Consider the following 14,241-nt stretch of genomic DNA (forward strand, 5'->3'; position numbering starts at 1 on the left):
CTTTGTCTCTTTGTAGTCAGCTCCTCTCTTGCTGATCTGCCTGTTGCTTTCTTGCAGTGTATTTTCATACTTTGTCTAATAAATATGCCTTTCTCTACCTACAGCTGTCTTGGAGTAGGACAGGAGTTTGACACCAGGACAGGAGTTTGACACCAGCCTTGCCAACATGGTAAAACCCGGGCTCTAACAAAAAATACAAAAATTATCTGGGCGTTGTGGTACATGCCTGTAGTCCAGCTACTGAGGAGGCTGAAGCGGGAGAATCACTGAAACCTGGGAGGCGGAGGCCGCAGTGAGCAGAGATCACACCACTGCACTCCAGCCTTTACTGCCAACACCACCAGCCCCGGATAGTTGCTACTCACAACACTATGTTTTAGTTTAATTTAGGACTCTTATTCTAGGTGAGTAGTTGTCAGGCGGAGACAGTTTTGCCCACACTTGCATATCCTCCCCCGACAATAGGACATTGGTAGTATCTGGGGACATTTCTGCTTGACACTGCTTGTGGGAGTTGCTACTTGCAGCCAGTGAGTGGAGGGTAGGGATGTTGCTCTACATCCTGCAATGCACGGGACAGTCCACAACAAAGAATTCGTACAAACTATAATATCAGTTGCTGCATTTGCAAAACTCTCACCTAGATAAAAATAAGCACGTAATTACATCTTTTTTTCCTTATGTAGATTGCTAAGAAGATTATAGTTACAATTTATTGTGGGTTTTTTGTTTTTTTTTTTTTTGAGAGAGAGAGGCTTTTATTCTGTCACCCAGGCTGGAGTGCAGTGGTGTGATCTCTGCTCACTGCGGCCTCCGCCTCCCAGGTTTCAGTGATTCTCCCACTTCAGCCTCCTCAGTAGCTGGACTACAGGCATGTACCACAACGCCCAGATAATTTTTGTATTTTTTGTTAGAGCCCGGGTTTTACCATGTTGGGAAGGCTGCTGTCAAACTCCTGACCTCAGGTGATCTGCCTGCCTTGGCCTCCCAAAATGCTGGGATTACAGGCATGAGCCACTGTGCCCAGCCTATTGTGGTAATTTTAAAAGGGGATAGTATTGCACATCTTTATTAGTGGTGATTATGTAGTAATGTCTCTGGAACAATATATGGTTTATGTTTTGTGTTTATTAATTACCAGTAAGTAAATATTTTTGAAGAATTATTTATAGGTTTTTAAAAGGTGAATGAGCTAAGTTTTATTTTATTTTAAACCTGAAAAAGGAATGACCAGAATGGCAGCCCTTTGCTATTTCAAAATCAGCAGAAAGAAAGAAAGATAAATTTTAGATTAGAGATTGGATAAACTTGCATTTGGATCCAAATTGGAATATGTAGATTTCGAAATGGATTTGTTTCATAATTAGAGCTTGTTTTGCCTCTGCCTCAGAAAATACCCTAAGGCCTTGGAAACAATGGCTTATTCACTTCATACCAATCCTAATAGTCAAACAAATTACTGAGCAACCTCCAGCATAAGCCTTTCTTCTTGTTCACCACTTTTAATACTGGCCTGTTTCCTGCCATGCTAGACAGTGACTCAAAATAGCTCCTTTAGTAATTAAAGTTAATAGTTCTTTTTCTCTTAACAGCTTTTATCCAGAACATTCTCCATAGTTCCTGATTATTTTTATAAGGTGCAAATTGTCACATAATGTCTCAATCATTAAATGCTTTAAAGAGCCACATTGTTGTTTGAGTAACTTACATAAATATAGAGTACTTAAACCTATTCATTTGCTTCTAAAGTAAAAATCTATGTATAATGATCCATTCTTTTAAAAGTGTAATGTTATAATGCATTTATACATAGCCAGCTTTTGTTGTTTCTGTTTTTAAAAAGAAGAGTAATTGAAGACTACTGACTTAAACTGGCAATTAGTTTCTTTTCATTCTAGATAATTACTTTGAATAATCAATTTTTTTCCTATTTACATCTATAAATTGGGGTGTAATAAAACTCATCTTATTTATAGTCTAATAGAGATCTCAAACTTAGCATGTATGAAACTGAACTGCTAACTGCTATTCTCCTCTCCAAAAATTGCTCTGCCTGCTATGTCATTTGACCATCGTTTCATCCTTCTGGTAGTTGAGACCCAAGGCTTCAGAGTCATCCTTGCCTCCCCTCTCTTTCTCTCATATGTCTCATTTAATCTTATCAGGAAATCTACTTTAAAAATATACCTAGAATCCAAGTATTTCTCACTACCTTTTCCTAAGCACTGTGATCTCTTGCCTGAATTTCTATAATATCCGCTTAATTGTCCACCCTACTTCTCCCCTGTTTTCCTCTACATTCTCAACACAGCTCCCAGAGTGATCCTGCTGAAAGTTAAGTTAAATCATGTTACATTTCAGCTCAGAACCCTGCAGGGACTTCTCATTTCATGCAAAGTCAAAATAAGTGGTCCAGAGTCTACTTTCTCAGGCCTCCCTGTGCACTACTTTTGTCCACATGCCCATTCTGCTCCAGTCCTGCTGCTGGCCTCCAGACCCCAGCTGTCCCTGGCTGTCATTCCACCTGCTGGAAAGCCCTTCCCCAAACAATTCCTTGCACTTCAAGGCTTACTGAAATCCCAGCTTTTCCCGGAGGCCTAACTTTGAACACCCTGTTTAAGACTGAAATCTGCCCTCCCTTTGACTTCCCATACCCTGGATGGTATTTATCTTGTTCTTTTAGCCCTCACCACGTTTTCTTCTAGCACTTACCTCCTTCCGATAAATGATTTACTTGCTATTTTTTTGTTCATTTTTCCTTTGCTCATTGATAGGCTCAAGTGGCTAGAACCTAGTAGATATTCAATAAATATTCATTTAATTAATGAAAAAGTGAAAATAAGAATTGTTCTAGGATATATATTTTCTAAATGCTGAATTCTTTGTGGTTTTATAACTTTATACTGTCATCAAAAATGTTGTGTTCACATTGCTTCATATCTTCACTGACACTTGGTATTGTCAGATTTAAAATTCTGTCAAGCTGGGCCCGGTGGCTCATGCCTGTAATCCCAGCACTTTGGGAGGCCAAGGCGGGTGGATCACAAGGTCAGGAGTTCGAGACCAGCCTAGCCAACATGGTGAAACCCCACCTCTACTAAAGATACAAAAAATTAGCCGGTCGTGGTGGTGCGTACCTGTAATCCCAACTATTTGGGAGTTTGAGGCAGCAGAATTGCTTGAACCCAGGAGGTGGAGGTTGCAGTGAGCTGAGATCGCGCCATTGCACTCCAGCCTGGGGGACAGGGCAAGACGCTGTCTCAAAAAAAAAAAAAAAAAAAAAATAGAAATGCTAAAATTCTAGTCAATCTGATTTGACTGAAATGGTATCAGCTTATGGATTTAATTTGTATTTCCCTGAAATACTAATAAGTGAGGGTGAACACTATTTTTCCTGTCTGTATCCTTTGGATTGTTAGGTCTTTTAGTTAATAGTGCATAGGAGTTTTTTAATTTTATTTATTTATTTACTTATGTATTTAATTTTTTTTTGAGGCAGGCTGTCTGTTGCCCAGGCTGGAGTGTAGTGGCATGATCTCAGCTCACAGCAACCTCCACCTCCGGGGTTCAAGTGATTCTCCTGCCTCAGCCTCCCAAGTAGCTGGGATTACAGGCATGTGCCACCACGCCCGGCTAATTTTTGTATTTTTAGTAGAGTCAGGGTTTTGCCATGTTGTCCAGGCTGGTCTCGAACTCCTGACCTCAGGTGAGCCACCTGCCTCGGCCTCCCAAAGTGCTAGGATTACAAGCATGAGACACTGTGCCCCAGTTTTTTTATTCTGATTGTTATTCCTTTCTTCCGTATATATAATACAAAAGTCTTATCTGGGTCTGTAAGATCCAGTTCTTCACAGGGCCTTGTAGAAGAGCCAAGGACGGCAGAACAAAGAAGGGGGCAGATGAAGGGCATTCTTATATTTTGAAACTTCGTATCCTGCCACAGAATTTCACATAGATGTTATGTGGTTATCTTAAAAATAGATGTCTCATATATGTTAATCTTGTGCAAGTACAAAGTGCTTTCGTAGGTAGGGTTCTTTCGTGTGTTTTTAAATCCTTTTCTAGTCATTTACTTCTCAAAGTAGCTGTGTGTTACTTTTTCAGTCTTTGATAGGAGCAGTAAGATTAAATATGAATTTGTTTTATGAAATAGTGATTTTCCTTAAGAGTTGAATGTGGCTGGGCATGGTGTCTCATGCCTGTAATTCCAGCACTTTGGGAGGCTGAGGCAGGCGGATCACCTGAGGTCGGGAGTTTGAGGCCAACCTGGCCAACATGGCAAAACCCCATCTCTACTAAAAGTACAAAACTTAACTGGGTGTGGTGGCAGGTGCCTGTAATCCCAGCTATTCTTGAGGCTGAGGCACAAGAATCACTTAAACCCGGAAGGCGGAGGTTGCAGTGAGCTGAGATTGCGCCACTGCCCTCCAGCCTGGGTGACAGAGTGAGATTCTGTCTCAAAAAAAAAAAAAAAAAAAAAAGAGTTGAATGTTAACCTATAATCATGGGTTACAAGAAGTATTGAGCTGAAACAAAGATGAGACTTATTTCCTGTTCATCAAGGAACTCAAAAGTCTAGGGAGGGAACCCTGGTTGTAAAATATTATAAAACAAAATAACAAATGTTAGTTGAGAAGATACTTGAAGATTTTTGAGGCAGGGTGGGAGGGCAAGAGGTGGAAGAGTCAGATAAGCCTTCTGAAAAAGAGTTGATGACTGAGGCGAGCCTTGTGGGAATTACGGGATTTGGCAAAATCCCGTAATGTATGTGCCAAAGCCTGAAGGCCTGAGAAAAGCTTACCAAGCTTACAATGGAAGATGCAATTCAGTGTGGCTGGAATCTAGGCTGCATAGGGGGTAGGAGAGTAGAGATGAGGCAAGCAGTAAGAAAGTTCCCAAGAAATCTATTTCAAAAGAAAATGAAGCCAGGAGGGGTGGCTGTCACCTGTAATCCCAGCTACTCTGGAGACTGAGATGTAGGATCACTTATGCCCAGGAGTTTGAGGTTACAATGAAATATGATTGCACCAGTGCACTCCAGCCTGGGTGACAGAGCAAGACCATCTGTGTGTGTGCGTGTGTTTGTGTATGTGTACACACACACGTATACACACACACATAAAAGATAAAATAGAAAAGAAAATGAACCTACTGTGGTGGCTTTCCAATAGACATGTTGTTTTCATTTAGCTCTAGATATATAATAAGGTTCTTACAACATGATCCTGCAGTTGTTCATATCCTAGCAGAATTGTACTTAGCTGATCTTATTCAGCTAAGTAAATGTTATAGTAGGTATATTGGATTCAGGGCGTGTTTTACCTGAAAAGCTTACTTGCTCTAGGGAGCTTAACAATCAAGTAGGGAAAGACTGTGTTTGCATACTACACTGTTCTCAGAGTGTGAAACACAAATCTGGAAATGATTTTGCTTGTTTAAAATGTCACACTATTGATCTCTAGAATTAATATTGTATCCGAAGAAAGGAAAAAAAATCTAAATAAATAAACAATTGAAATACCAAGAACAGGAGGAATCGGAACTTTAGGGTTTTCCATTCTCATCGTCTGTAATGCCAATAGAGACTGATAATAAACTGCATCCTTAGAATATTGCCTACAATTTATAATCTTTTCCCTTCTTACATAACTGATTTGGGAAATCTTTTTAAAAGTGAATAATTGTCTATTTGATAAAATTGTAATTTCTTTAGCCCTTGATTTTTATTTTTTTTAGTTTTATAATATAGTCTTCATAATCTGGATTATGTTGCTATGTAAAGGATTTACTGGTCCTTTCTAATTCGTGATCTTGTATATGTGTTTATGTCTGTTTGATAAAACTGTAATTTCTTTAGCCCTTGATTTTTATTTTTTTTTAGTTTTATAATATAGTCTTCATAATCTGGATTATGTTGCTATGCAAAGGATTTACTGGTCCTTTCTAATTCATGATCTTGTATATGTGTTTATGTCAGTTTAATTACCTTTTAGGTCTCCAGCTGGACCTATGAATTAAACTGACATAACAACAGATTAGCAGAACAAAAACATACAAGAGATACAAGAGATATAAAGGCCGTTGGCTGCAATTTGTTTGGTTGCCCAGAAACTAAGAAAGGTGGCCATGAAGAGAAATTTAGTCTCAATAATTTGAAGTATCAATTCCTGGGTTGCTCCTGCCATCTGTTGTCATTTCCTCTGGGTACAGACTATTAGACTGAAACATGAGATCCTGGTTTTTAACTGGAATTGGATTTTTTTTTTTTTTTTGAGACGGGAGTCTCGCTCTGTCGCACAGGCTGGAGTGCAGTGGCACGATCTCGGCTCACTGGAAGCTCCACCTCCTGGGTTCACACCATTCTCCTGTCTCAGCCTCCCGAGTAGCTGGGACTACAAGTGCCCGCCACCACGCCCGGCTAATTTTTTGTATTTTTAGTAGAGATGGGGTTTCACCATGTTAGCCAGGATGGTCTCGATCTCCTGACCTCGTGATCCGCCCACCTTGGCCTCCCAAAGTGCTGGGATTATAGGCGTGAGCCACCGCGCCCGGCCTGGCATTGGATTTTCTTTGCGTCGTAAGTACATAGCATACAAGATTTCTTTTTCTTTTAGTCCTGCGTTAGATATTCCTCAGTTAACTCCATAACTTTGGGAGTTGCAAGAATCATTTTCATTCATCAGTTAGGTATTTTGAGGCAAAGTATCTGTTATTTTTATTACATTATAAATGATGAACGAGTGATAGAATTTTTTCTAAGACAGTGTGTCTAACTTTAGTCATTCATGTATCATGTTCAGATTTGTCATATCCATGTACCATTTGTTCTTTTTTATTTAAAATGTGTATATTTACTGATTTACTATATATTTACATTTTCTCCCTTGCTGAATTTGATACCTCCTCTGTGCTTCTAAAATACCTATGTACCCAGTGTTCACTTTTATCAACATCATTAAAGTGCCTCTCCACTAGTATATGATCTCCTCGATAACACACTAAGTATAATGTTCTAAACATTTGCCAAACATAATGCAAATAGACACTATAAATATAGCTGTGATCAAAAGTAATATAATCCTTGCCTTCATCAATTCCTGCCTTGTGGAGGAAAAAAAAACCTTTAAATTCATAATATATTTACTATTTTACCACAGCTTTATTATTTAATCCTACTCATTACTAATTATTTAATAATTATGCCACAAATTGTGATAAGCAATTTGGAGAAAGCACACAGTGCTTATGAAACAGTTTAAGAGATGGACACAATTTAGATTGGGAAAGTGGGTGGAGTCATCCCTGAGAAAGTGATGGGTATCATTGTATTTTAGTTTTTCTCTCATCTGGCACGTAATAAATAAGGCATGTTTAGTGAGTAAACTCTAGGTAGATGAATGAGTTATTTCATAACAATTTTAGCACACAAAATTATATTCACTTCCTTCTTTTAGTATTCTAGCTAAGAATCTTGAACTATTCATAACCTTAAGAGGTTTGTTTTTTTTTTGGGGGGGGTGGGAGGTTTTCATGTTTTACTGCATTAGTTCATATTTACTACTCATAATGTTAAAAGGGTTTTTTGGTGGGAGATTTTCCTGTTTTGCTACATTAGTACATACTTATTCTACACAGTTTTTTTCTGTAAAATTAACAAATGTTACACTTATATAAGCCCCATTGTTCCCAAATAATACTATGTTAATCACTCCCCCAAACATATGTTGGAAAATATCATTTTCACAAAAGAAGCATGCCATTTTTAAATTGAGATTTTCTTCTTGTTTGTATTGAAAGAGAATTCGGTGAATTAATTGCTCCACTTGTAGTTCATTGTGACATTTCTTTCCTTCCCTATAATAAATTGATAACTGGCACTGAAATGATGAAATCTAGGCCAGTGAGCATGAGCCAAATGTCAGCTAACTGAGTTTATAAAAGAGATGAGATCACTAAAAACCAGGGGAACCAGCTGGGGGAAAATGGGGCATGTAATTAGGAGGCGACATGACTCCTCACCCTTCTTCCAGAAGGTAAGAAAAGGATTTAAGGAAGAAAAAAGATGATTCTATTTGATCTGTCAACACTGCTTATTTAAAAATACTACATGTTATATAGTATTTTACCTTGAATGTTAATCTTAGAGAAAAGTAATACTGGTTTTCAAAAGTGAAGTAATTTCTGTACTGATTGTGCACTTACAGCATATTATTTTATCATCTACAGTGTGTTAGGGAAACTGTAGATTTTAGTATTTCATGAAATGATGTTTATTTATCCTATTAATTGATTGAAGGACTTATGAAGAAAGTAGATGATTTGTGGTATATTGATGCAGGCCAACCATCTTAAGCTGTTTAGTGTTGTTATATGGGAATACCCGAGGCTGGGTAATTTATAAAGAGGCTTATTTGGCTCACAGTTCTGCAGGCCGTACAGGAAGCACAGTGCCAGCATCTGCTTGACTTCTGGTGAGGGCCTCAGGCTGCTTCCACTCATGGCAGAAGATATAGCGTAGCTGGCATGCGTAAAGATCACATGGAGAGAGAGGAAGCAAGAGAGAAGGGGGAGGTTTCAGGCTCTTTTTAATAACCAGTCTTGGAGGAACTAATGGAGCAAGAACCTATTCACTATGGCAAGAATTGTACCAAGCCATACGTGAGGGATCTGCACCCATGACTCAAACCCCTCCTATAGTTCCCACCTCCAACACTGGGGACCAGATTTCAACATGATGTTTGGAGGGAACAAATATCCAAGCCTGTAGCATCAACTCTGTTACCCCAGGCCAGTCACTTAACCTCTCTAAGCCTTCATAGACATAAGAAGAGAATAGTGGTACCTACCTGAGAGAACTATAAAGTGTAAAATTTCATCAAAGATCAAATGAGATAAAGTGCTTTTGTTAAATGGGAAGAAGATGCTATATTAATGCAACATTGTATTACTGTTGTTTGTTGTTGTTTTGCTGGCTTTTATGTTGTTTAACTTATTAGCTGTGGATTCTGGTATATCAACTATCACTATTAGAAAACCTGTTTTGTAGCAGACAATGTATCTCTAGGATTTAGTTTTAAATTTAGCACCACCTTTTCCCTGTTGAGATGAATAACTGCTGTGTTATCTGTAATAGACCTTAGAATGCTTTAGCCTTATGTAGATTCCTAGGTGTTTAATATTGCCATATTTAAGATGCAATAAAATTAAAAGAACCACTTAAGTTTGGAGATGGGATTTCCACAAGGCATGAAGCAAATGTCCAAAATGAACAAAAGTCTTTTGGTTATGGTTTAGTTCAAAATTTGACACCCGCCCCCTTTACAATAATTTTATAATGCTGAATATTTTTGCACCCAGGACACCAGAATTTTTATTGTTATTGAACAAAATATCAGTGAAATACTGAATTCTATTCTTTTTCTACAGTGCCTCCAAAGCCATTACACCTGCAGAATTCACCTTCGTCCAATATACACCAAACCCCCAGGCATAAAGCTTTACCTAGTGCAAAACCAAGGATGGAGGAAATTAAACCTGCCTCTGCTTCTTGTGTCTCAAAAGAAAAACCCAGTAAGGTATCAGATCTCATCAGTCGCTTTGAAGGAGGCAGGTAAGAGCTAATTTACAATGGGAGAAGGCAGGAGAAGAAGAAAGCTGATTTTCGAAAAAATGATAGTCATAGATACGTTCTAAATAAAAAGCATAATATCTTATTCCTTTAGGTTTGGTAGGCCTTTAGAAAGGGTGAATTTTTAAAACAAATGACTTAATCTTACCCTAATGTGAACTGTCATTTACTATGTATTAGCTAGGTGCAGTACTGTAGGCCACCAGCTTTTTCGTGAAATTGTGTGCTTTGGTATCTGTGTGCTTTCTCTTGTTTCCTCTGTATCTCTGTGTGTCATTCTCTATGTGTTACTCCTTGTGGGTCATTCTGTGGGACGCTCGATATCTGGGTTGGAAAGTCTGAGCAGATGCCTCTGTCTCTTCGTTTCTCACTTTGTATGTTTGTGAATGTGACCCCTGTGGGCTTGTCTCCTTCCCTGGGGCCCTCTCTTCTTTCCATCCCATTTTATTTAACGTGGGTCTTCTATACCCATTCGGTCCCTGTTTCCCCTCTCCATATACTCCATCATATGCTAGGTTTTGCAAAGAGATATTATTACCAATGGCAAAATGTATGCTAAATTTCAGTTTTGTATTTATTAGATATAATTTATATTCTTTAGTCCCAATGTTTGGGAAAAAAAAAGGTAGGTGAAATATTATATTTCTCATTTAAAGATAAACAGAACCCACATAAGTTGCTTTTCTCCTTATAAAACTCTCAATTGTTTATTTTTTCTTAGTCTTTTGATAAAAAGAAATTTTGTCACTGACTTAAATATAATTTTAAACAATTTTATCAGTAGGATTTTGTTATCTGTCACCAAAAGTCTATGTACAACTAAACAGAATGTGTATAACTTCAATTTCATCCTTGAAACCAAATATTTTCATGCATTCTAGTGTAATATTTGGGACTTGTTAACCATTAGGGTGATTTTATTATTTATTTGTCGGATTTACTGTTACTTATGTAATGAAATCATAGCTTGGAAATAGTGTGATTATCTTCTGGGAATTGTGAACAAGCACAAAACCTGCAGTGTCCCTCATTTTTTAAATGGGTCTAACAGATGTTGGTTCTTCCTATCAATTTCCTGTGACAACTCAAAGCCCCCGTCTATTTTACAAAGTTAACAAGTTCTGGAGAGAAGCCTGTCTTCAATTTTCATTCCTGATAAATTGTAGGAACTTTGGTCATAAATATTTCAACTTCAGCATCTCTTCCTCTGAAGTAGGATTTATAGGACCTTTGCCATCTTGAATTACAGTGATATTTACTAGAATGGTTTAATTCCATTTAAAACATTTTTTTGCTGCTCAGGGTAAATTGACTTGATAACAACAGAGTGACCCCTCATGTTTGCAGATTCCAGGGGCCATGCCTAGTGACCACATAATAGGAGGGGCTGGAGCCCTGATCCCTGTCATAAGGCATGTCAGAGCCTGCATCCCTAGATTTCAGGGATAACTCTCTGAAGCCTGGAAAGGGTCAGTATTCCAAAGGCTGTGTCCTCTCATCCTCTCCATTTTGGTTAACCCACTGCATTGTTTTAGATTCCTCTACATGAGAACTGTTTGTACTTTTTCCACTTAATGTTTTTTTAATCATTCAAGCTTCACAAATTCAATCCTGTTTTGATGCAAAGGTTGAAGGTTTAATTCATCTAAGGAAAAATGTGCTATAATTTATGATTTTTTTTTTAAGCAAGTTTGTTCCGAGTGCAAATTGGGTATAGTGTGTTTTGGCAGGTCTGGTGAAGAAATATTATTTGTGGTAGAGTCCACTGCCAATACAAAAAACAATGTTATGTTCTCAGTGAGGTATTACCACTACAGACTGGCCCCAAAAGTGTTTGAGTGGGTTAATACTGCGTTGGATCTATAGGACTTCAGTAGGAGGTTTGTATTTACTGTTGAGTGATATCCTTGCCCTTGCAAGGGTCGTTTTCAGTTTTAAACTTCCTTATGAGAGCTTAGACTAGCTTTGTAAAATAGAGGGAGGCTCTGAGTTGTCACAGGAAATTGATAGGAAGAACCAACATCTGTTAGAGTGGAGTCTGGTCAGAATGGTCATATCATACTGTTGTTAAGTCCTTACCCGGCTGGGTACGGTGGCTCATGCCTATAATCCCAGCACTTTGGTAGGCCACATTGGTTGGATTGTCTGAGCTCAGGAGTTCGAGATCAGCCTGGGTAACGTGGCAGAACCCTATCTCTACAAAAAATACAAAAATTAGCCAGGTATGGTGGTGCACGCCTGTGGTCCCAGCTACTTGGGAGGCTGATGTGAAAGGATTGCTTGAGCCCCAGGAGGTCAAGGCTGCAATGAGCCGAGATTGTGCCACTGCACTCCAGCCTGGGTGATGGAGTGGGACCCTGCCTTAAAAAAAAAAAAAATCGTAGCACTAGTTTGTTAAGATGAGAGATTTGGAGCAAGTAGATTTTCTTTAATTTTTACTGTGGTTTCCTTCTTTCTTTCTCCTATTCCTCCTTCTTTCTCTCTTTCAGGCTAAGAGAGAGTACTCTTTTTAACCCAGGAACCACTTTACGATTTTAGAAATAAGATTATGTTTCTACAGACCTGAACATTAGTGGTGTTTTTGGTTTTTTTTTTGTTTTTTTTTTTTGAGACAGAGTTTCGCTCTTGTTGCCCAGGCTGGAGGGCAATGGCACGATCTCGGCTCACCACAACCTCCGCCTCCCAGGTTCAAGCAATTTTCCTGCCTCAGCCTCCTGAATAGCTGGGATTACAGGCATGCACCACCACGCCTGGCTAATTTTGTATTTTTAGTAGAGACGGGGTTTCTCCATGTTGAGGCTGGGCTCGAACTCCTGACCTCAGATGATCTACCCTCCTTGGCCTCCCAAAGTGCTGGGATTGCAGGCGTGAGCTACTGCGCCCGGCCGGAACATTGGTTTTTCCCATGGACACTCCAAGGTCAACTGTTTTCCCCTTATAGTTTGGCATCCACAAAGCAGCAGGAATCTTCCAAGTACTGGTTCAACTACTGCTTTTACTAACTCCTTACCCACCTAATCCTTCCCCATCTCCTCTCCCTCCCTACTCATACCCTTGATATCACTTACTATGGGACATATGCAGCTCTCATTCAAAGCCATCCTTTAGATAAGACCTGAACATGCTTAAATTTGTTTCAGAGGATCTGTTGAGGATCTTTCCACCAGGGAATCCAGAGACTGATGTGGGCAGGAGGGAGGAGGACAGTTTGATTCAAATCTCTAAAGACTACTTGGGAAATTATCCAGGCCAAAGGTGTCCTCCTCAAGGGGGCAAATCTCAACTGAAGAGTGTATAACATTTATTTGTATTGCCCACCTCCAATTTTTATATATATGACATTTTCCCCTACTCAATTTGTCCTTTCTTTCCTCTGGTGTTGGACTTTACCTGTATCTTTTTTCCTCCCTCATCACTTTCTTGCTGTCTACTTTTATTCCCTGTTTCATTCTCCAGTCCAGATCAGCAGTGACTGGGAAGGGTGGGGTGGGAGCAAAGGTGACACATCTCAGCATTGTCCTTGGGACCGGGCTGCTTGCTGTTTCCTTCCCCACCTCCCTTTATCCCATTACCTGCACAGGGGAAGATGATCAGCCCTAGACTTTCTTCCCTCATTTTGCCTACAGCCTATTCACCTGATGCTCATTCTGTCCTTCTGCTCTAGTACATCATAACTTGGGGTGAAGACCATGGGATTTAGATTTGGATTCATGGTTTGACCTCTGGCTTTTCTGCTTGTTACATTGTGACATTGGCCACCTTAATTTTCTAAGCCTAGATTTCTCTATGGGATCCCTGTCTTTGGAATTATTGTGAGGATGAAACAAGGTAATTATTGTAAGGGGCTTCTTGTAGTTTGTGGTTCTTAGTAAGCACTTAATAAATGTTTCTTGCTGTTATTATTGTCACAATCATCATCATTATCATGGTTATTCAAAGTTCATCAAATATTTATTGAGTACTTCCCCTGTGTCAAGCGCCATGCTAAGAGGTAGGAATAAAGCAGAGAGAAAGTCTGCACCCTCACCAAGTTTTAGTTGCTTTATTTCTTCTCATTTAGGTCACAGGAATCTTTCAAAGAGTATAGCCCACAGTTTTGTGCTCCATTCCCCACCCCACTCCCAGAATCCTGGATTAAAATCTGTACAAATGGCCGGGCGCGGTGGCTCACGCCTGTAATCCCAGCACTTTGGGAGGCCGAGGTGGGCGGATCACGAGGTCAGGAGATCAAGACCATCCTGGCTAACACGGTGAAACCCCGTCTCTACTAAAAATACAAAAAATTAGCCGGGCGTGGTGGCGGGCGCCTGTAGTCCCAGCTACTCGGGAGGCTGAGGCAGGAGAATGGTGTGAACCCGGGAGGCGGATCTTGCAGTGAGCGGAGATCGCGCCACTGCACTCCAGCCTGGGCGACAGAGTGAGACTCCGTCTCAAAAAAAAATCTGTACAAATATTTCCACAGGAATATTGTTATATATTGGGAGTAAGTTTCGTTCTCCTATTAAGACTACTGTTATGTCAAGCAGTAATAAGGACTTTAAAGAAAAATAAAATCAGATGTGGAGTTAGTGATGGAGAGTGCTGTTATGATAGATGAATCTAGGAAAGCCTCT

General features: G+C 39.5%; 1 protein-coding gene across 8 annotated transcripts in view; it reads left to right on the forward strand.

Moving 5' to 3' along the window:
- The window catches only part of FGD4 (FYVE, RhoGEF and PH domain containing 4), a 242,713-nt gene that overhangs the window by 165,128 nt on the left and 63,344 nt on the right, over positions 1-14,241 (forward strand). For 7 of the 8 annotated variants that reach the window (XM_054442565.2, XM_063672604.1, XM_063672605.1 and 4 more), the window contains one exon: positions 9,427-9,610. The exons of the other annotated variant lie outside the window; for it this stretch is intronic. In XM_054442565.2, the coding sequence (XP_054298540.1) occupies positions 9,427-9,610 (184 nt within the window). The remainder of the gene's footprint in view (positions 1-9,426; positions 9,611-14,241) is intronic. 8 annotated transcript variants of the gene reach the window in all.

This window comes from Pongo pygmaeus, chromosome 10, assembly GCF_028885625.2.
Source record: "Pongo pygmaeus isolate AG05252 chromosome 10, NHGRI_mPonPyg2-v2.0_pri, whole genome shotgun sequence".
NCBI lineage: Eukaryota > Metazoa > Chordata > Mammalia > Primates > Hominidae > Pongo > Pongo pygmaeus.